This window comes from Passer domesticus, chromosome 6 (assembly GCF_036417665.1).
Source record: "Passer domesticus isolate bPasDom1 chromosome 6, bPasDom1.hap1, whole genome shotgun sequence".
NCBI classification, from domain to species: Eukaryota; Metazoa; Chordata; class Aves; order Passeriformes; family Passeridae; genus Passer; species Passer domesticus.
Window position 1 is genome coordinate 36,561,496 of NC_087479.1, and position 22,998 is coordinate 36,584,493.

Consider the following 22,998-nt stretch of genomic DNA (forward strand, 5'->3'; position numbering starts at 1 on the left):
CCAGCCTGCTGTTTGCTTTCCGTGCAGATCAGCTAATTTTGCATTGCCATAAAGATAGGAAAGCAGAAGTGTCTGTGATCACACTGGGTGGCTCCTTCTGTGTTTGTTTTCAGAAGGCAGCTGGCAGGCAGAACTCTGGTGATAACCTCTTTGTCTGTCATACCTGCTGATGCTGCTTGTTGTACTGGCCCAGATCTCCTTAAGTGCTCCAGCCTCTGAATAGTTTGATTTTCAAATACTTACATTAAGGCCTATGCCAACAGGCCACAATCTCACCCTGTGAACTCATAATTTTTTATTGCAAGTGAAGGCAGAACTGAAGCTTAATGGCTAACTGAAGCAAGCCTAATGCAAACAGTATTTAGCTTATTTCCCCAAAGATACAATCCTAGTGCTATTATTTTTGCTGAACAGAAAAGTTATCTAAGTCCAAATCAGTGCTTTAAAAGAAAAATTGTAAGAAATGTTAGTTTGGATATGTTGGTGGAAAATGTGTTTGCAGATATAATTGGATTCAAGTGAACATCTGAAGTCCTCCCAGTTTATTTCTCCTCAGCCTCTCAATGGACAGTTTCTCTGAAGAAGCTGTGTCTTCTTTCAGCTGATACAGATCTCCCAGTCAGCATCAACACTCAGGGCTAAGTTTCCCAGTGTCAGTACAGAGGTCTTCGTATCATATGTGAAAACCACTTCTTTTTTTTTCCCATCTGAACAGAACAAGAGAGTTTTCTATTTAATTAAAGAAGAATTCTTCTGAAACACAGCTACATGTGACTGTCTACAGTTTTTAGTTCTGACTGTCCCTGCCACTGATGAAAAGGATTGATTAAAAAACAAAAAGAAAAATCTTCCCAGCACATATATAAGAATGCAGTGGAATAAGAAAGTAACTATTTCTTTTTTTTCTGATCTTTTAAACTATGGTACATCAAAATATGGAACTACTCAAGAATTTTTCTGAAAAAAAATCATCCTGGTTTCTGCACAGGTGTTCTTCCAAGCACCCCTGACAAGTGGAGGCAGAAAGTCCATTCCCCCATGACTCTCAAAGTGAAGGGACATGCTTGGAAAGCAACCAGAAATTGTGAGCCCTTTCTGTAGATGCTACTGCCTATCCTTATGGGACACCTTGCAACTTCTAGTGATCTCCATATAGTCAGGAACTCCAGAGCTTTTGGATGAGCATGGAAACAGAAGAGTAAGGGTTTGTCTGCAGGTTTCCTGTTCCTGTCTAGTTGACAGGAACAGGAAACCTGTTCCACTAGGCAAGCTGACAGACCTGAACAAATGGGCTTTCATTTGAAGTGCCATCCCTGCTCATGCTCTGTGCAGGACAATGTTGTCTGAATGTCTTCATTCCAAACTACATTTACTGATGTATTTATCATCTTTCAAAGTCAGTATTCTCCAGTTCTGCATGTAGTATTAGTGGTGAATAGCTGCTGGTTCCTTTCACTAAATTCTGTCCTTGATATAAAAAAGTAGCAACAAAAGCTAAACAAAGAGGCTTCCTGTGCTGTAACACTTCCTTTGCAGACCTGTCAGTTTGACACCTCTAGTGAACGGCAGCAGAACAACAGAATTTTAAAAAATTGTAGTAAAATAGAAGTCAATTCATTACCCTTGGCACTGGCTGTCACCAAAGTGGGTTGCTTTCCGAATCCCAGAATTATCACCCGTGCAACTACACATGTAGTGTGGTATTGTCCACTTTCATCTACGCAGCTGAAAGAAGAAAATAATTTCATATACATCAATTTATTTTCATCAGTATAAGTTCAGTATCACACAAATATTATTACTTCATTCTCATCATGAAAGCTCCCTATACTAGTCTCCTTTTCTCTATTTACCTTTCTCTTAAAAACAAGCAATACATTTTCCCATTGTCAGCTGATTTTTTCACTGCATATCAGATTTCACAGTCAGAAGAAAAAGAGTTTGAGAAGCTATTTTATGGCAACAGCATAGCTTTGAGAACCAGAAAAGTTTTGGATTTTCAGAAAACAGTAGTTAAAACTTGTAAATATAAATGTACAGCTAATTTTAACATTTTTTCAAGTAAGATATTTCAATCAGAGACAAAATTATGTTTAATTTTGTAACTAATTCAATTTTTATTATAAAGCTCTAAAAAAACCTCAAATCAAATGTACCTCTTTTTTAATGAACAGGATGTTATTAATCTCAAAATTACTTTTTTCCAACTTCTTGATTTGCTAGCAATTTAGCAACATTTTTCTTTCCCATCCTGAATTTTTAAGCTTTTCAGATTTCATATTCCAGATAAAGGGATTTGAAGTATATTTTTAACCACATTATACAAGCTAAACTTGTTTTGCTCTGTGTTAAATTTTGTAGCTTTAGGATCAACTCCTGCATATTTTTGAAGCTTGAAGGACTGAAAAATGCCTGCAGAATCACCATTTATGCACTACACAGCCCTCTGTGCAATATACCTCAATAGTAAAAATGTTATAGTGACATATTTGGCATCTCTTTGGCTTTTGGGTTTTGTCACTGAGCCTTTGCAGGTGGTATCCCCTTGTGCCTCCCTTCAAGTGTTTTTCTTCATGCCAATATATATGGTGAATTTGTTGATTACTTTGGGAGACTGCAATGGTGTGGTTTTAGTTCCCAGACAGAAGCACTGAATATCTCAGGTTGGAAGTGACACATAAGAATCAAGCCAACTCTCTGCTCCTTGCAGGACTACCTAAACCTAAACCATGTGGCTCAGATCATCCTCCAGATGTGCTTTGAACTAGGAAAGGCTTGATGCCTTGACCACTTCCCTGGGGAGCATGGTCCAGTGACTGACCACCCTCTCAGCAAAGATTATGTTAGAAAACAAATCTTAAAAAATATAAACACTCCAGGTGTTGCATGCTTGCAAATCTCCTGATTTATCTGTTTTGTCTCTCAGATAGGCTGTACTCTTTCTAATGACTGACTTTACATCTGCATCACATCTGCAGAATCTTGAGTTTGACTAGACTGAAACAGTATGAGACAGCTCAGTATTTCACGTGTTACTGCCTTCAGACTTACGTAAAACACCGTTCACCTCTGCAGATTTATGACAGATTGTGCACACTCTCGGACTTCACTAAGCAATAGATGAGACTAATATTGCTACATCTGAACTAGAACAGGCATTTCCAGTGACAGTGTGTTGGTGGCTTTTGTCCCTAATTGCTGTTACCTGGAGGAGAGAATGTTCTTATGGAAAGTGAATTTCCGATACAGGAACTGCTTCTTGTGGAGATATTGAAATGAATGCCCATCATCTAGGTAGAGCTCACCTATGGCACAGGCCTGTGAAACACACCAGATAGAGCACAAATTAACAGCAGCTTCTAGTGTTGAATAATGAAACTGTCTCACTGTATGCTATGCTTCATATTGAAGGTGTGTGTTTATTTTTCTTTAGCAGCTTGTATCCCTGGAAGGCTCAAGCAATCCAGCTCTGAGAGTGCTGGACATCCTGGTTTTATAAATTGATGCAGGTGCCATGTGTCATCTATTTATTAGCAAAGACAGTTGTAGGAAGTTCCCTCTCTGTGTCCAAAAGGAATTTTGTGGCCTGTACATTCTCTGCTCATTCCTCTAAAGGGACTAGGCAAGGGCTGAAAAAAATCAGAAAAATATTCTGGCTCTGCTGTGCTCAGACAGTCATGCTTATAGGGGACAGTTGGGGAGAGGTTTGAGTCTCCTCAAACAGCACAAGTGGAGAAGAGCCACTGGGCACTCAAATGTAGATGCCATTGTGCTGATCAAACAGGCAGCAAGGGCCTAAAAGGTCAGATGGAGTAGAAGACATCTTTGTAAAAAGGGAATGCTATCCCAGAGTACCTCTGCATCTAAGGCCACGTGGAGTTCATAACAAATATCTATCATCCATTCAGTGGATTTTCCAGCTGAGGTCTTCAGAGGTATCACAGTGCCCCCCCGCTGGAATACAGGAATCTGCAAAAACACAAAGCCAGGGCAGCAAGGCTCCTGTACTCGGATAATGGAATTTTAACGAGGATCAGAGATAACAGATGTTTGCTCAACTTAGAAAAGAACTTTTACCACAAATATATAAAGAAAATCATTCAACTAACAACTGTCATAATATTAAACTTCTGTATGTATATAAGCAAAACAATTTTGCTTGGAAAAGTAGCCCTTATATCACCTCACTTTAGGGCACAGGGCACAGTAGGGTTTAATCTAACAACAGAGGAGATGGGAGTTTTATACAAAAGATATTTTAGATTACATTTCTAGAGGAAATTGAACTGTAACTTTTCTGATTCTGAATATTGACAAAACCAACAAAAGCTTGGGGTTTTTTCTCTGCTCCGTGAAAGTAGCACTTTAAAACAAAAACATACATCCTCCAGTGTTACTGGGATCTTCACTGTGCCTGCATCTTCCATTCGCTGAAATTTTCTGAAATCATACCAAATCTAGAAAAAACGAAAGGAGAATGAGCATGGCACACGCCAAAATCTGTTCCCTCTGTAGATGCAGTTACTCTCCTTAACTTGTCAGTATTCCTAACAACCTATTTGACAGGCAAGAAAAAGCATTTACTTTTTAAATTAAATTATCTTCTGGATGAAAAGAATAAATTGTAATTTCTGAAGCACAAAAATAATCTGACCTTTTCTACAGTTTGTATAATGTCTTGTATGTCTTAAAGCATCTGGAAGTGCACAACAATGAAACGCTTTAAAATCTTTTTTTTAAATATAATTCTTGAAAAAGAATATTTATATTGAAGTGAAAATTAACAACAAAGTTGCTAATAAAAGGTAACAAAAGAGAGCTGAATATGAATTTCCCATGCACCACAGTTGGCAGCAGGTTTAACTATAAGTGTGCCAAGCACTCGATTGCCACAGAGATCCTGATAAAAGCATTTTCCTTAACTTGTCTGGAGAGCCTAGTCTGTTTTTCTCCTTAAACTGAGAAGAATTCTAACTGTTCTCAAGTGCATTAGTGGAGTCACAAGGCTCTGCATGGTCTCATACACTCCCTTTTGCTGCTTACTCTCTAGTCTCAGGCTTTCCCTTAGCAACTATTTTCCCCAAATAATTTCCCTTCCTTCACTTCACTGCTGCTGTAGCCAAATGCTCTCTGTAGGTGTGAACCACTTTGCCATCCTGTGGATAAATACCTTTACTTCAGAGAGGAACTGCTCTCTGTGTGAGTCAGTCTTTGCTATACATGTCCCAGGCTACCAAAGCTTGTCTTGTTAAAATTTTCCTCCCCACAGTTTCCCTCTGATTTCCTTTTGACCTTTCTTCTTTTTTTCTACATAAAATGAGAAGTTTAACCCAAAGAGAAATACATGTAAAAAGGAAATTGACAGTGTAAGGAAGCTCTTTCATGGTGATTGATGAGCAAGCTTTGAAGGGAGATTTAAACTGTAGGTGACTTGAAATTTGTGCAGCAGCTCATGGAAAAAGCAAGAAAGCAAATTAACTGTGAGCCAAGCAAGCTAGGAATCAAGATGGAAGGAAGGCTCAGAGTGGGACAGCATGGCCAGCCAAGACTTGCCACAGCAGTAGTGCTCAGCAGTTATGAGATGGGGAGCTGGAAGGTTTCTGCATATAATATTTCTTTGAGCTGAATAGTGGAGCAATTCATATACATCCTTACCTCCTCTGACCCTGGAAACAGAACTGGCACTGTCTTGGCCTCTTTCTCTGTGACTGGATGCACCAACAAAGCATTTCCTGCAGAAAAACATAAACACTGCTATGGTCCTCAAGGCTGCATCTCCCCAGAGCAGAACCTGTGTGCTCTGGGGTTGTCAACCTCCCACAGCCATTTCAGGAGCTTGCTTGGGCATGTCATATGCTGAGGTTCACTTTCTACTGAAGAAAAAGGCTTGTGTAGTGGGCTGATGGCTGACTGACTTCAGCAGCCAGTCATACCACAGTAAAAAGCAATCGTGTTTGGGTGGTAGTTGCTTACTACTGCCATTTTTGAAGCAGACTGTGATCTTAGCTGCTCCACTGAACTTGGTTTCAAGTCAAAACCAATCACGGTTTTTCAAAGTGACTAGTGAGATACAACTGAGTTTTTGCATCTCCTATGTCCTCTATTTTCAAAGTGCTGTTAAAAGTAGGTCCCTTAAAGAGGTCTCAAGTTCTATATTGAGTTATAATTTTTTTAAGTCTTGGGCAGTGTTTTTATATTTTCTTTTTGTCATGCAACACCTCAAAAATATTTAACTCAAATTGCAGGGAATAAGACACCTGCTTACCCAGCATGTACTCATTTTCCACATCAAAAGTTTCAATTTTCTCTGGAAACTCTATCCAGAGAGCCCTGTAGAAAAGAAAGATATAGAATTTAGTTACATTTTTCCTCTCCAATCAACCTGTTCAAGTCTTTCTGACATTTTCAGGCTCCATTTTCTCCCTCTCTTTACAAGGTACAGTTATCAAGAACTGAAGATAGGGCAAGGTTCTCTTTTTAGTCAGTGACTCAAAGTGCCCCTTGGCCCCTGCTGAGAGTCCCCAGTACAGCATGGGTTAAGACAGTATACCTGTCTTTACATCTGAGGCATTGATTTCTTCACTCCTGCCTTCTTCCTTACAACCTTGCACTACATCTGCCTTCCTTCTAGCAAAGGAGAGATGAATGAGCCTTTGTGTCCCAGTCTGCCAGCACCGCTGGCCCCTGATGGGCTAGTCCCTGCAGCACAGTCCTTCCTGTTCTCAACAGCTCCCTGCTGCTTTTATAGAAAGTCTTGTCCTGGCCACACCTGAAAAACTTGCACCAGAAGCTCATTTTCATTCTTTCTCAAAAAAGGGTAGAGTAATAACCATCTGGTTATGGAACATGAGTTGTATATTTAAAGTTTGAGAGATTATGACAACAGTAGCTTGTTAAGAGACAGGATCTGGGTTTCTTTACACAAAAGCCTGGCTCACCTGCTCACTCACAGGCATCCACTGATTCACTGCAGTCCAGCTGCTCATGTGCTTGCTAATGAAACACACTTTCCATTCTGCTTGTCTCAGTGAGAAAAATACACTTCCTCTCTAATTCTGTACCTACTGCAGCAAACTTAGCACAATGGAAGTGTGATTTAATACTGTGGGCAGTTCACATGCCCACAAAAGCTTCATTTCAAGAAAGACAGAAACCCACTGTCTCTGTCAGTGCATAAAACAGGTGCATTTACACCCACATACGTGCAGACAGACACTCACACTACTATGTCTGTAATGCAAATTATCTTCAAAACTCAAACCACTCAACCCTTGTCAAAAAGACCTGTATGTTTTTAAAACTTATGAGATGTATCTGCATAACAAAATATAAAGGTAAATGTGAGCAAAAGAAGAGTTCCAGAGCAACTGAAAACACACAGATTATAATCTATACCAGTGAGACTAATGACATTAATCTCTTCCCGAAAGAAATGCTGCATTCAGTTCCATAGAGGTACATTTTTAAGAGGTTAGAGAGCAACAGAACAAATAATTTATTTTACAATTGCATTTCTGTTCTAGATTATTAAATTCTCTATTAAGAGAAACAATATGAGCAGTACTGCAGAAAAAATGATAAAACTAATATGAAGTAAGATTTTATAACAGTAACAGTTAAGTAGTAACATATTTTTATGAGAGGCAAAATGGCATTTACATTGCTAGGTCAACAAGTTCATAGTTCATTAAGCACTGTTTTATGTACTGGTTGGACTACTATGGGATGGTTTTTATCATGATGAAAAGTTTGAAGCACAGACTACTCCAGAAAGTTCAAAGACTTCAATGTGTTTATTGAATTAGTGTGTTCCAGGTGTCACTTAGGAAAAAAACTCTGAGAGCCCTAACAAAGCTCGCAGAGTGCATGAAAAGAGAATTCACTATCAGAATTTTGTATGGTTTTTCTCCCTTTTAATAGTCACATAAGTAACTACAAAGCTAAGAGGTGGTAATTTAACCTCCCTTCTCCAAGTAAGCTCCTGCAGATACCCTCGAGGCCTCCTGGCTCATGCTCTTACCTCATGACGGGTTCAGCCGCCGTGTGTGCCCGATAGAACAGAGTGTATAAGTAGGGCAGGAGGACGTAGCGCTCTCTAATGGCTCTCCTGATGATCTGGGTGTTCTTCTCCCCAAAGAGCCACGGTTCGCGCCGTTTGCTCTCCATGTTAGAGTGACCTCTGAAGAAGGGCTGGTAGGCTCCCGCCTGATACCAGCGAACAAGTAACTCTGGCTCTGGATCTCCAATAAACCCTCCCACATCAGCTAGATATTGCGCAGACAAATAAAAATACACAGTTTTGGAGATTGCTCTGGAAAATGTGACGCTCTCCTCTAACAAACATTCCAAGTGTATAAATCCATGCATTTCACAGTTTGTTCACTGTTCTGCTGTTAGGCAGCTGCTTGTCTGAATAAGAGTAAAAAACTGGTGCAACAAATTATGCTTTGAAAAAAAAAAAATCAAGAGAGGTTTTGAAGGCTAAGTGAGTGATTTTCCCAGGGACAGAGCACTGTTGGCGATGCTGTAAACAAAACACTACCTGAGGACTGCTGCTCCAGATGGGACAGAAACACTGCACAAAAGTTAGTGGAGACATGATGGTGAGAGCCAGGTTTCAGGCTTCTGAAACCAGTCTAATCTGTAAAACCACCTGGAAATGCAGAGGGCTGTTGAGCTTTCCACCGTCTGTGTTAAGTTTACCTTTTGAATAAAAGCTTAGTGGCACCATTTATGCACAGTGAGAAACACATTACCTCCACAGAAGGAAATCCCTGCCATATTCATGGTAAGAAGCATTGGAATGGATATTTTCAAGTAACTCCACTCTGCCGTGTTGTCTCCAGTCCACACTGCCCCTGGAAATACCCAATTTCAGGATTATGTAGGAAAACTGAATGTATATCTCAGTTTATGCTTGCAGTTAAGGAAAGGAGACAATAATAATCATAAACTACTTTGGAATTCCTGTACATTGCACCTTTTTTTTTTCTTTATACATTTGTGCTCGTGAAATAGGCGATAAAAACAGGTATTGATTTATCACAGGACACAGATAGCTGTTCTACCTTTGACTCATACACACCTTGCCAGCCTCTCTTGATTTTTTTAATCACTTGCACTCTTATGAGCTTATCACATCAGTATTTCTAAGACAGTTTCTGTCCTCTCTAGACTACTATCCATCAAACTTAATAGAATAAAGTAGTAAGGAAGGCATCCAGCTAGTCCTTACTAACCATATTTCTGTGATCCAGCAAAGAAAGATCTTGTGAGGACAAATGGTCTCTCTTTTCCCGAAGAACGTCTGATGAGTCCTTCTGCAGTTGCCATTTGCTGAAAATCATTAATAGAAAAGTTAGGAAGACAAACTCTTTAATTAGGGTACTTTCTACACTGTCTTTTTAGCCCTTCTAAGGGAGAAAAACTAAGACAATTCTATACCCAGAAATAATTCCTATTATTAAATAACATGTTCTTACTAGAATATATGTGAACAAAAAGATTCAATAGTCACAGCAAACATAATTTACATTACCATAGTAATGTAAGGCACAAATGATGTCACATTTTCTTGTGACCAATTACAGTTTATTTCAAATACTGCAATATCCACCAGTTTCAGGCCTTGATGAAGGTTATAGAATACCCTCTACTGTGTGAAGTACCACATCACACATACTCCATGATAATAACTGCTCTTTGTGTCTCCAGATACTCCACCTGGTAGAATCCGTAGAGGTTGTGTACTTCCCGATGCTCCCAGTTGTTGTAGTGCACAGCATCTTTCTGCATTGTTAGTTCTGCCCCCTTGAAGACCGAAGGCTCATTCATATCATTCCATACAAAGAGGATATTAGTGGATGCCTGTGACACAGGGCTTCAATTAGGTCATGACAGAGTCAGTCGTGTGATTTTGAGTGTCTGTCTCAAGAGGGTGTCAGACCAGTCTGGGGTATGAGTAGAAACAGCAGCACAAAAGCAAGACTTGGTAATTACACTTCCCAGGTCACTTGAAAGCCCTCAGTGATTCATGTTATACCTCTTAGAGGCCCTTCTAGTCAGGGCAGCAGCCTGCAAGCCCACTTGATCTTTGCAATTCTCACAAAACTCAGTAAGCACTCGCTATCCCTGCTTTCTGGTGAGGGAAAGAGGCAGGGAAAAGAGAAGTATAAAACAGCCATAAAGAAAAATCAGAGAAGGCCAGAGATGAAAGCTGGAGAGAAAAAGCAGCATGGGAGATATTTACTATGTATGCCTACTAGGGAAGTGATTTCAACAACTGTACTGCAAACCAGAACTTTGAAGAAGGATGAGGGGAACTGGAGGTGTGCAGCAATGGTCACCCAGACACTTTCAGCACTAGGCAGGAAGGCCAGGAGGAACTGACTAAGCTGTGAGAATGTACTCCCACATCACTCCTTGTGTGCTATCATGGTAGTAAAGGCTGAAATAGCAGCAGCTGTTTTAGATTATGCATTCTTAAAATGCCTGCAGTTTGTCCCTTATATTGCTGCAACTAAGAATGCATGTTCACTGGTGGGATATGGGCTCCAACTGGCTCACTGTAGATAAGTCCATGGAGAAAATCCTTCTGTGGTACTTCAGCTTATCAAGGTATTTTCCTACACACAATAATAGAGCTACCAAAGCCAACAACTTGCTTAGACAGTATCTTCTCTCATCTCTCTTTTCAGGCTTTCTGGGATATATAGATCAGAGCAAATAAATACAAACCTTGTATGTTTTGAAGGCAAATTGATCTGCATACCATTTTCGCACTTCAGGATTGGTGAAATCCAGGTAACAAGAGGAACCTGTGGATTTTGGAGATCCCAATTATTTATCTAATTTTATGAACATTGTCTTTGCACCTATACACAATGGCCTAAAGCTACAATGGTTTCCATAGGCAGCAATAATGTAGTTGCTATTTTTTCTGAAATTAAAGCTCAAGACCAAGTTCCAGGCTGACTTGGAATTCAATACATCCCTTGCCATTTTGTGTAGGTCAACACACTTAGATTCAGGAGGTCTGAAGTTCAGCACCATTTAAGGATGTCTGCTACCAGTTTCAAATATATTCACATGTGAACAAGTAGTCAGGGAAAGACAACATCACCAGTATTCTGAGCTCAAACAGAAAAGTGTCATTGAGAAGCTGAAGAACTACATCCTACCATGCTACTAGAAGTTGTAATATGTTCTTCATTTTTCCCATAACCATTCCTTTGCCAGGACTGTGGGCTTCCTATCTGTAAAGAAGGGAGACAACCTCCTTTGCCTCCCTGCAATGAGATCTTCTCATGAAACATAAAATGTCAAATCCCTGTGTTACTCTTGAATCAAAGTCTTCTGGATCATGGTTCACTAATTTTCACCCAGCCTACATAAGCTGTGCTCACTGCAATGGACCAGACTTCATTTCTGTGTCCAAGACAAACTGGGAAGAAGAATGGCTTTCTCATCAATAAATCCAACTCTTTTAGTTCTAGGCACTGGGACTAGCCAAAGATCCAGTATATATAACAGAGGCAATCTATACAGCTGAGGCAATCAGGACATGATGATACCATCCCTCCCCCATTATTAGAAATAATATTAATTTTATTATTTATTATAATTATTAATATTTACAACAAATGCAAGGAATTTGATAGGAATACAAGAATTCAATTCTTCTTCCATGCATCCCAATTAAACCATTCTGCAAAATTTTAAAAATCAGCAGCTTAAAATATAAAGACACAGCGTTTTTTACCTGGCCAACAAATGCCCTCAAAATCTTGGCCATTTCTGTCTTTCACAAAATATCCCTTTTCTTTTGCCTGTGCATACAAGGTATACGAGGGATCAACCTTAATATGAGGATCTACGATGACCACAAGCTGCCAGAAAATAAGAAAAGTAAACCACATAATTAGCATCAGCTGTGCTTAATAAAACAGCAAGAGTTCACTTCTGATAAAAGGCAAAGAATGACTTCATCTCAGGTAAAGAAGAGAGCTGTGCCTCTAGTTTTAAAAGTAGATACCAGGTTTTTTATATACTTTGTTAGACATATGTACAGGACCTGAATTTACAAGGACTGCATGAACTCACCCTCCTAAAATAAATGACAAAAGCCATTGTTTCAGATAAAAGCAAGTATCCCAACACCTAAAAACATTCTGTTTAATTCACTGCTGTATTCTGTGAATGGGAAAATATCTGACTTCTGTGTTCATGTGCCTGCTTAAAATGATATGCCTTAAGACAGTTAAATTCATTTTAGTGTGTGTATCATGCTACAGCAACAGGTATTGTGTTTTGCAGTTACACTCTGCTGTTTTACTGCAGAGCTGAGAAAGTACTATAGTTCCAATTGAGAGATTATAAAACTTGCATGCTGTTTCAACAATCCCCTGTTCACTGACTTTTGGCAAAGATCAAGCATTAAGCAGTTCTACAACTCAATAATTCCAAGGAAAATATTGTAGCTGTAAAAACAGAAATACAGAAACACAAAGAAAAGCTGAAAGAACCACAGGAACTATCAGTGGTGAAAGCTCATGTTAAGAAGAAAGATTTTCTGCTGTGTTCATCAATGAGAGCACTGAGCTGCTTCTGTAAGATGTAGTTTCACACTGGTCAAATTTAGCTGGATTGTCAGGATACAGAACAAACTACTAAATAATAAAATGAGGTATGAGGAACTGAATTAAACAAGATAACTTGCAGGCTGGAAGCATCACCAGATAGCAACACAGTCTAATTTATTCTGTTGTAGTTCACCTGTTTCCAGTACATGAAGTACAGAGAAATCTTTTCTTTCTTCCCGCAATATTATTTACCTTGCGTTTTTTCTTCCTGAGATGTTCTTGCATCTTTCTGGGGTTCTGGAATTTCTTTTTGTCCCAAGTAAAATACCTCTTGCCATCTGTGTGCTCTATATCCAGCCATATGACATCATAAGGAATGTTATGTGCATCAAAGCCAGCATCCACTGCCTTGACATCTTGTTCATCCTCATAATTCCACCTGCACTGATGGTAGCCCAGAGAAAAAAGTGGGGGCAAGGCTTGTGTGCCTAGAAAGAAGATATGAATGAAGACAAAACTCTCAATAAATTCAGTCTTTCCACATTATAAGGTGGCACGTCTTGATAGTGACTGTCAGTTCTAGCCCCCTGTGTTTCACCTCTTCATCTAAAGGTGCAGTTTCAGACAGCAGTGATTATGCTGGCTTCTCAATTGGAGGCAAGTTTGACCAGCTGTGAATGCTAGGGAAAACAAGGACAGAGGCCTGCCTTCACAAAGCACGAGCCTTTGATCTACACACTGCAGTTTGGGAATAACTGGCCTCGTGCACACAATGGGCTAGGTAAATATTGACCCACCCTTGGGTACAGCGTGCTCCTCAGACAATCTCCTGGGTAGGTGTGCCATTCTGACTCTAATTATGTGACTTAGTACCTGTCAGTTGTGCAAACTGCTTGAAGATATCAAATGCAGTGGGTCCCATCAGCAGGAAAACATCAATGATCCCACTTTCTGACATCCACCGAACATCAGTGAGAGGCACTGCTCTCTGCTTAGCAGTCTCTGCAGCAGATCTGGATGGAGTGTGCTTAGAAGGAAAACAAGGTAAACCTGAATATCTCTCTCTATCAAACTTCAATGAAGGAGCAAAGAGGGAAACACACAGAATTCATTAACACATACCTGGCAGGTATTAGGAATACACACTGAATGTTTCTTATATATCCTTCACAAATTCTTTACCTTGCATACCACTTACACGAAGTAGAGTAATAGGTAATGAGAAAAAATGGGTAATGAGTGGCAAAATATCAAAGCATTTCTATAATTAAGGACTGTGAATTTTCTGTAGGATCTTTGAGTAATATCTATATCATAACTTAAAAAAAATAAAATTAACCACATAATGCAGTGCTGGAAAAGCAAGATTTGCTTGTCATTGTTTCAATTTTAACAGAATTCATATGTTCGTGTTTCAAGAGTGAGTTCCTTTCCTGAACATTTTATGTTTCTTCAAGGTCAATTACATTCCACAACAGAATAAGCCTGCTAAGAAGAAATCTGTGGCAATTCTAAGAATTTAAACACTCATAAAAATTTCTCAAATCCAAGTGAATATCAAGATTTTTGTCCACCATTTTTCTGCCTTCTACATCCATCTGTGTAGATTTTTTCTAGGTATTTTCTCTCTGTCTCCTCCTGTAGACCTGTTAAGATACAAGATCTATAACTTGGCTCTTGAAAGGAGTGATCTCTTTGTTCTTTTAGTTTAATGCAACAAATTTAGCAATATGGAGGACAGGAGGAAGAGAGTGACAATTCTTCATTAGTGAGCAAAAGATGAATCTCCAATAGTTTAAATTCCCATTGGCCTTGTCCTGAAGTGTTTTCTTTTGTAATTTAATTCTGAGGAAAGTGAATAACTCTCACCTCAGCTACTGCCTTTGTACTAATATCCACCAGTGTTTCTGAAGAGTTCAGCCAGAAGATTCCTGAAGTTCTGTTAGGCTTGTGTGCTAAGAGAAGGGGTACTGAACCATAAATACCTATTTTGTCATGTATCTTGTGGCCGAAAATATCCAAATTATAAAGCCGGTAGGCATCACCATCACTAGAACAAACAAACAGATGTGTTTGTTACACATAAGCATCTTGCACTAGGCTAGTTTTAACTCTATTGCTGTCTCACTAAACCTGGTGAATACTCAGTGAGTGCTCTGTGTTCTGATCTTTTGTTTAGCATCCAGAGCTGAAATATGGACTGTCTAGATTACTGCTTCTTTGCAAACAAGATTTTTGCTGCCAGTGAGACTACTGTGCATTTGCTTTAAATCCTAAAATATTATTTCTGAACTCTCCCATCCTCCCATAGAATTGCTCTTTTATGAGTTCTGCTGAAACATGACCAATCCTGGAAGTCAGAAAAAAACTGCATGGGAAATTGGGAGAGAACAGAAAGGGTCATTCATGAAATTGCACACTAGGGAAAGCAGAATGCCTTACTTCATATGGATAGGGGTTACAATTCAACTAACTAAAATATACACCATATTATACACATATCTTGATCTCCTGTCTGCATTAAATTATTAATACAATGTTATAGCTCTCTCTTACAAAACAAACAAAAACGAACACTGCATTCACTAGCAATCTGATGCCTTGACACCTTTACCTGGTGTTTTTGAGAAGAAGTGTTTCTGTATGTTGTGGTATTCCATAAACATGGTCATATCCATGTAAAGAGAAGTCCATGCCTACAGAAGTAGGACCTGTGGAAATAATATTAAATTATGAGAATGCAGAATTCTTAGGCTTATCTGAAAGGAATAAAGCAGAGCAACCTAATTGGATAAAACAAAAGAAAACAGGTTTTAATGTTTCAATAATTAAGTCTTTCATGCTTCCTTTCAACTTCACTTTCATTATTACTTCTGTTCTATGTTTGAAACAGATTTTATTGTATTTATTTTGATTTTGAACTTCTTAACAAGACAAAAGTAATCACTTTAACAAAAAAAAACCCAAATCCATGTAATCATGGGTGACTTCATTCGTAGTGAAACCACTTAAAATTATCTCCTGTTTCTATCCCAGTACCTAAAAGCCAAATTTTGCAGTACTTCAGGATCCGAATTGTTTATTTCCCACTGGTCTTCTCTTCAGCCTCAGCCAGGGGAGTAGCATGCACAAGAGTCCCTACCAGCGATATCATCCTGTCACACTAGTGAATCCAGAGCAACTTTTGGCAGGCAACCAGAGATCCTGCAGACTGACAAGCAGCAGCTTTAGGATCAGAATCTGACCATATGGACTTTATTCCTCTGACACAGAAAACACAAAAACATGATGCTGGCGTAAGACACAAGAAATAGCATGAACAACAAGGGCAACAGCTTCCTGCCCTCTGTGTCTTGACTGTGAACTGAGGAAATTTCTGCCACCAAAAGAATTCAGACTTCCCTCTTCCTACTGCAGCTGCTGGGTAGTCTGGTTGCTATAGAAGTCTGCATGATAATGGTAATGGACAAAGTTAACCAACTTAATTAGTACAGAATATAACAGGATGGACAGCAGATCATCATATATTTCGGTAATTAATAATTTAAATTTGAACTACTGCTGTCATGTGTCTATAACCTTTGTCTTTATCACTTAAGATTTCTCAGTATTCCCTTTTGTAGTCCATACCTCAAAAAAGTTTCTTTGTGACAATTATCGATGCTTAGATATCATGATATGTCATGAGAATAAACTACAGGTGAGGTCAATGTTATGTACTAATACTAAAAAAGAAAAGAAAAAGGAAATAATGTATACAATATATACATGTGAAGTCAGACAATGCAGATAATGTTAATGCTGCGTCAGAAATGGCATACAGTGAGTTGATTAAATGGGTCACATTCAATGTGTTCCCTCTTAAACAGAGATCAAATGGATATTTGCTGTGTTTTTGTCAAATTGTTACCCATCACTGATTTCTGATTAAAACAAAGTTAAGGCAACTGAAAAGCAGGAGCAAGCAGGACATTGATAAATATTAAGCAGCTAAACAGAAAGCAGACAGAAATATGAATGAACATGGGTACATACAAAACAGTAAAGCTGTTTTCAGAACTAGACTGAGACTTACCATGAGCTTTGATGTCCAAGAAACTGCCAAATTTCTCTTGCCAGAGACCTAGATCCTCTTGTTTTTCCTGTACAAATAGAAATAGCTAAGCCTAGCAAATGAAACTGTGCACATCATGTAGTTTTAAGAAAAATACATATATTCACATGAGATTTATACTGCTTTTTTTTTGCCACATATGGCTAATATAAATAAATCAAAAACACAAATCAGATTCAGCTCCAGGAATTTACACTGAAGAACAGATATGCATATGTTGTACACAAGCAATCTGCTACAGCATAAAAGTAATATCTGAGGTCTTGGATATAATCACAGAATAATAGAATAGCCCAGTTTGAAAGGGACCTCGAAAGATCAGCTGGTCCACCCCTTAATGGTAAAGGGAGCATTGATGAGATTATCTAGCAGCCTGTCCAAACAAATCTTGAAAACCTCCCATGATGGGACTATGCCACATTCCTGGGGAGCTTGTTCTAGTGAGTGATTGTTCGCATTGTAAAAAAAGTGTTTCTCCTTGATGAATAAATTTATAAAATGCATGGGTAGAACCAAACAGAGAAAAAACATACCAACAGAAACCAACTCACTCCCCCAAATAGTAAAGGTCAGACAACAGAAAAAGCTCTTCAGACACTCTGGGATGTCTGTAACTGATACTTTTAACCTCCTTGTGTCCTGTAATTCATTGTTGGAGAATTCACACTTCTTGCTGTGCCTTCCCTAGTTTGCTTTTCTACATTCATCCCACAATAAGTGGACGTGGCATCTTGCAGCTGTGTGCTTTCCCTGGCAGAAATCAGAGCTCAAACATAAGTATGCTGAAGGCAGCACAGCTCCTGCCATTTATAACAGGATAGCAGAGTAAGCAGCCATCTGCTCTGCAGGGGGCTAAAATTATATCCCAGACATAGCTCAGCCTCCTGGGAAAACTGCTATGTGCCTCTATGCACTGCCAGGACCTGGTCTATTTTAAGAGAGAATTTTATTTCTGTATTAAGCCTGAATGTATGTGGAGACATATTTTTTGACTGTTATAAAAAAGGTCTTGTGCTTTGGAAACTCTCTTTGCCATGAACAGGGAATTTGAAAATGACAAATATCACCACAAAGCTCCCTTTTACACATCTACTCCAGATCAAATAAGAGAATAGAAGAGAAATAAGTTAGTAATAAAAAGGCTATAGAAAAACGTTTTTGTGCTAAATCTACCCGACTGATGCCTTCTACTATGTGGTAAAACACATAAACCTTCCTTCAACTATGAATTTGTAAAATATCTCAAAATGTTATACCAGGTCCTTTTTGAATGTAGTTGGACTGTATTTGTAAACAAACTATAGGGCAAAATGAACATGTAATTTAATTTTTATATAAAATATTCCTGCTGGAATTGCAGTAAGTATGGGTTACCTTAGAGGAATCACTTGCTGCCTCCTCATTTTGTGCTGTAGGTTTTCTAATGGAAACAAATACATAGAAATAATCAGTTTATTGTTAACATAAGCAAGGATTTCAAACAGAAACTTACAATAGCCCCATGCATGGTTTTAAACATCATGTAAGACTTTTGGTGCAAACTTGGAAATCATTTTAATATTCAATGCCTTAAAATAACCTTCACTCAATACTTGAGTTAGGTTGACTTCTTGGCCTTTCATGTTTATTTCTATCTGTATCACCATTTTACCTGCCCAGAAGATCCTCACTTCTTTATCACTCTGCTAAGGGCTCTCTGTTGATTTCAATATTTCAAATGATACTCCACAAGAGAGACGCTCGCTATGCCCATTTTCTAATCATGACATATCCTGCACTGAGGTTTCTCATCCTTCCAGCACTTTGTAGCATGATTAACCTACGACTTCTTGCAACTAGATGGCACATGGCAAGTTGAACAAAACTTGATTTCTAGTGAGCAACAATTACTTAAAGATTAAATTTAGTAAGAAAAAAAATGAAACTAATAACCTCATTATACTACCATCACTCATTCCCAAGAAAGGCAAGGGGTACCAGGATATTTTAGTGTTTTCAGAATTGGCCATTAATTGAGGTTAGCATTTTGCACATGGCTGCTGCAAGGGATTAAAGCAGTCTGCAGATAATTGATCTAGAATTTGTTTGTTAAAACTTCCCCTTGTATTTACTGTACTTATGAAGTAAAAGAGAAGGCATGTTTCAGTGCATAATTCAGAAATTACAATTCTATAGTTCATTTTCAGCTACAGCACAACCAGTATATACAATGATGTGACAGACAAATGCTGTACCTGTCAGTGGGAGGTGGTTGTAGGTGCTCAAAATACAACAAACCATTGGAATTCACACTCATAACAGTTTCACCCTTGCACTGCAGCTCAACTTGGAAGGGGTTTGCTGTGATTCGAAGTTTGTATTCCTCATTAACACTTGACAGTACCAAAATACCTGCCTCCTTGTGGGATATGAACAGTCTGACAAATGAAAAGCGACAACAGCTTTGTATCAATCAGCAGCACATGAAATCTCCTGTAACTAAATAACAATAGATACAAAAGATAGCCTAAGAATATCTGCATACATTACACAAACCTCAAGGCTAATGTTGAGCCAAAGAAGGCCAGAAATACATGCTGTGCTCAGAGTTTACTGCATAGTGCAAAAAGTGGCTACAGAACTGCCATGAAAATTATCTAGAGCTTGCATTCCTTTCACATTAACAGGTAATGCCTTAGGTAAAAGGTTTGCATTGTAACAAGCAGGCTATTTTCTGATTGGGTCAAACAGGCTCAGGTTTCTTATGTGTATGATAAAACTTTCATTATTTTTAAATACTTTCTTAAGTATTTAACATAATTTTTGAAAGTAAATAAACCACATGCATTTTTGTTTTCTCTTTGTGTAGGAACTTTATACTGTAGAGGGAAACTGTATTGTAATATAAAGGAAGAAGCTGTATAAGATATTGAAGTGCTAAATCATCATCACTTACATCACCCATCACTTACTTCTGGGTGGTAGGTTCCTTTATAATAACATCAGGAACTTTGTATCTTGCTCTGAGAGGAGATGCTTCATCAATTTTAATCCTGAAAATATTGCCTTCTATTTCATAAATTTCTACTTGTAGAAGAACCTGTGAGCAAACAAACAGATAAACTCGTAAAGATAAAAAATACTTATTTTTAACACAGCATCACCAAACACGTAATGTCTGAAAAAAAATGAAACATGCCTGCTTTCTGATTTATTGTTCTTTAGCATTGTTGAGAACAATGCTGGTGTAAATTCATCCATATGAATTTACACCAGCTAACTCTACTTCATCCCTTTGAAGAAGCAACGCCTTTTAAGTGAACTCTTCATCTTCAAGCATCTGATATCTATCACTACAGAAAAAGAACTTATTATTTCTACTATTATTAAATAGTAGAAAAAACTCTGAATTAAAAATATTTTTCAGAAAAAAAAGTGTTCTATTCAGAACTCTCTTTTTTTGCAAAGACAATTTTTTAAAAAAGTTAAATGCTGAGTAGTAAGGACATATTTAGGCTGATTGTTTGCATTATCTCTAACATCTTTCACTGAAGAATCTCAAAACCTGCAAATATTATTAGTTGTGTTGACAATATTCACTGCTCTTTCTGTAAGCACCCTTATGCTTTGTGGTATCTCACCTTATTCTCCTCATGAATGATTTGGAATTTGACATTCTCGTCACTTAATGTGACTGAATCCAACAACACTCGATACAAGGATTTTCCAGGACGTAGAAGTTTCTGACGCCTGTCAAGACAGAAAATTATTTTTTGTCTCCCCAGCTCTGTTAGCTTATATCATACAGAGGGACATAATATTGATATAAATGTTCACTTAATAGTTTTTTATTGAACTTTTCAAATACAATTACTAGCACTTTAAGTCAAGAGGAAAAAGAAGGAATATAGTTCTGAGCACACCTAAAGGCTTACGAATGAGATGTTATAGGGGTTCAGGGGTTCACCCATCACCACCCTATATGGTTTTTAATAAAAGTAATAGTATCAAGTGTCCAGTTCTTAGTTGTACAATTACATTATTGTTCTTTCATTTATCCCTGAAATTTCAGTTGAATAATCTGTTTTTCATTCTCTGTCATATATCTCTGTAACTCCCCCAAGAACACCTTCTAGACTCTGTGGTGATGAAACAGTGTGTGTTTGTAATTTGTAACCTCCAAATACGCACCAAGCAAATTGTTTCTCAATAAATTTGATGACAACAGAGTTTTGACTACAGCTTTTGGCCCTGATAATGTTTTTAGATCAGGGATCCTGAAATAAAGGCTCTTTCAACTGTTTGTAGAATTCTCCATGCCAAACTCATGGTTTTATGAACTATTTGAAGATAAGTGTCTTGGACCTTACCTTAAAGACAAACTTCTTCATTAATAAACCAAATATGTCAGTGACTAATTAGTGTAACAATAGGCAATAATTTCTTTCAGTCACCACAGGAAAAAACACAACAGAGGGAAGAAAAAGGTCAAGAGCACAGTTAGAAATGAGATGAGGAATATGACTTAGCATAAGGTTAACTTTAAGGGACTAGTGAGCTAGAATTTAGATTTGACTCTGAATTCTGGCCAAGGTACTTGCTCAACAGAACTGTAATCACACATGCTATTGTCACAGACTAATGATTCCTATTGAGTATTCTGCTGCTTTGAACTGCAGATAGTCAGGAAACATCCATGACAAGAGAACAACCTGCATCTGAGTGCACTTAAAATGAAAATATTGCTGGGGCTTTGTCAGATGAGAGGACTGATCCTCCTGAACTTTAATGGAAGACATTCAGGGTGTAAGACTACACGTTTTAAAGTCCGCTGATTATTGCTTGCTGATAGGTAAGTGGAATGCTCACCTTTGGAAGATAAATTCTGAGAGCAGACTTGCTGTGATTAAAAGTCAATGTGTAACTACACTACAATTCTCCATACCTGTAAAAAGCAATCTGGTTGCATTTCTTAAAGTTGCTTTTGTCCACAGCCTCATCTTGGACACTAGAAAGAGCAGATAAAGGAAGTGTTTAGATGTGTCCATCACACACATACTGAATGATCAAACAATAGGGGTCCCTTTCAAGAGTGGTGAGGATTAAAGGCAGTGTAGAAAACTCTGGTCCAACATAAAATGTGATGGACCTTGAACTACTGTGTTTAGATATGGGAAGAGTTTCTTATACATTCAGCTTCATGCTGAACCATTTTCTTTTAAACCCTGGAATTTTGAGAAATAATTGAATGTATGAGTAAAGAGACGGATTTCAGTGTAGCTGAATTCTTATGGATCTGCATTTTGAAGCCAGACCACCCTCTGCAGTCATTACCGTTAATTATTATTTTACAGTAATACGAATGGAGAAATCGGGAGGACTGGCAGAAGAGAAGAAATACTGCACCCTTTTCTTCAACGTTCAGTGGGACCGACAAAGGAGGAAGGCTTCCGATGGTCCTGCTGACAGCTTTATGTTATCTTAGGCTTGAAGTAACTTTTATTAGATAACAGTAAATTTTTTACTTGCCTGAAAGAAAATGGGCTGCCAGTAGTGTCTATCATCAAAGTATTTCCCACATTATGCTGGGCTCAGACACAGATGGAAGGGAATAATGTATTAGTTCTGGTAGATAAAACACTGATGCTTATGGAATACTTATTAATTACAGACATGAAATATAGGAAATGCAGACGGCACCCACTGAGGCTCAGTCAAAATTACAAGTCCTCGATTATTATTTGAGATCTCACAGTGACCGTATATTTAGATCACTCAGCCCTTCCTATTTTTGCCTGAAGACACGTATGTCCTTTCGGGTTTTGCTCCAAGTTCGTGTGCCTCTGCTGGCGCATTGAAGGCGGTGCAGCCCGAGCTGCCCCTGGCGCTGCGGATGCGCTCGCTGCCCCGCTCCGCCGCGGGAAGGCTGTGCCCAGGCCGGGCGGCGAGGACAGCAGGCACGGCCCCGCACGCCCGCCCCCGAGCCCCGACCTGCTGCATGGGCCGGCTCCGCACCCGCCGCTCCCCGCAGAAAGCGGTGGAGCCTCCCCGGCAAGAGCGGGAGCGAGGAGAGGGCCGGCCGAGGAGCGCCTCCCAGGCTGCGTTACCTGACTCCCCCCGGCGTCCCCGCCTCCATGGCGGAGCTGCCCCGAGCGACCCCCGCGGACAGAAGGGGTGGCGGCCCGCCGCGCCAGCCGGGGAACGCCGTGCGCCCCAAGAGCGACCGGGCCGGCGAGTGACACCCGGGGGCGGTGACAGCCCGGGCCGAGCCGGGAGCGGCTCCGCCCAGCGCCGCTCTCGCCGGCCCACGACGGCCGCGTCCCT

The 22,998-nt window shown here is 39.1% G+C and overlaps 2 protein-coding genes across 4 annotated transcripts in view; one reads left to right on the forward strand and one right to left on the reverse strand.

Annotated features, from left to right (window-relative positions):
* TMEM87A (transmembrane protein 87A) overlaps window positions 1–22,998 on the forward strand; it is a 72,900-nt gene that overhangs the window by 27,265 nt on the left and 22,637 nt on the right. The window contains exons 3-4 of the mRNA XM_064424556.1: window positions 10,698–10,803; window positions 11,842–11,993. Of these exons, the coding sequence (XP_064280626.1) occupies window positions 11,979–11,993 (15 nt within the window). The 5' untranslated portion in view covers window positions 10,698–10,803; window positions 11,842–11,978. The remainder of the gene's footprint in view (window positions 1–10,697; window positions 10,804–11,841; window positions 11,994–22,998) is intronic.
* GANC (glucosidase alpha, neutral C) lies at window positions 520–22,949 on the reverse strand. Of its 3 annotated transcripts, XM_064424551.1 has the most exons (25): window positions 22,782–22,885; window positions 22,204–22,259; window positions 21,620–21,682; window positions 20,316–20,424; window positions 19,647–19,774; window positions 18,930–19,112; window positions 18,070–18,115; window positions 16,657–16,723; window positions 15,196–15,292; window positions 14,451–14,631; window positions 13,455–13,608; window positions 12,834–13,069; window positions 11,762–11,888; window positions 10,738–10,817; window positions 9,724–9,867; window positions 9,240–9,336; window positions 8,757–8,858; window positions 8,021–8,264; window positions 6,266–6,330; window positions 5,656–5,732; window positions 4,383–4,457; window positions 3,856–3,969; window positions 3,206–3,318; window positions 1,622–1,725; window positions 520–707 (listed from the first exon to the last, which is right to left on the reverse strand). In XM_064424551.1, the coding sequence occupies exons 2-25, from the start codon at window positions 22,236–22,238 to the stop codon at window positions 598–600; spliced, it is 2,751 nt and encodes a 916-aa protein (XP_064280621.1). In that variant the 5' UTR covers window positions 22,239–22,259; window positions 22,782–22,885; the 3' UTR covers window positions 520–597. The 3 variants fall into 3 exon arrangements, with proteins under 3 accessions (XP_064280621.1, XP_064280622.1, XP_064280623.1); XM_064424552.1 differs by lacking the exon at window positions 22,204–22,259 and having other exon boundaries at window positions 22,782–22,949; XM_064424553.1 differs by lacking the exons at window positions 8,757–8,858; window positions 22,782–22,885 and having other exon boundaries at window positions 22,204–22,767.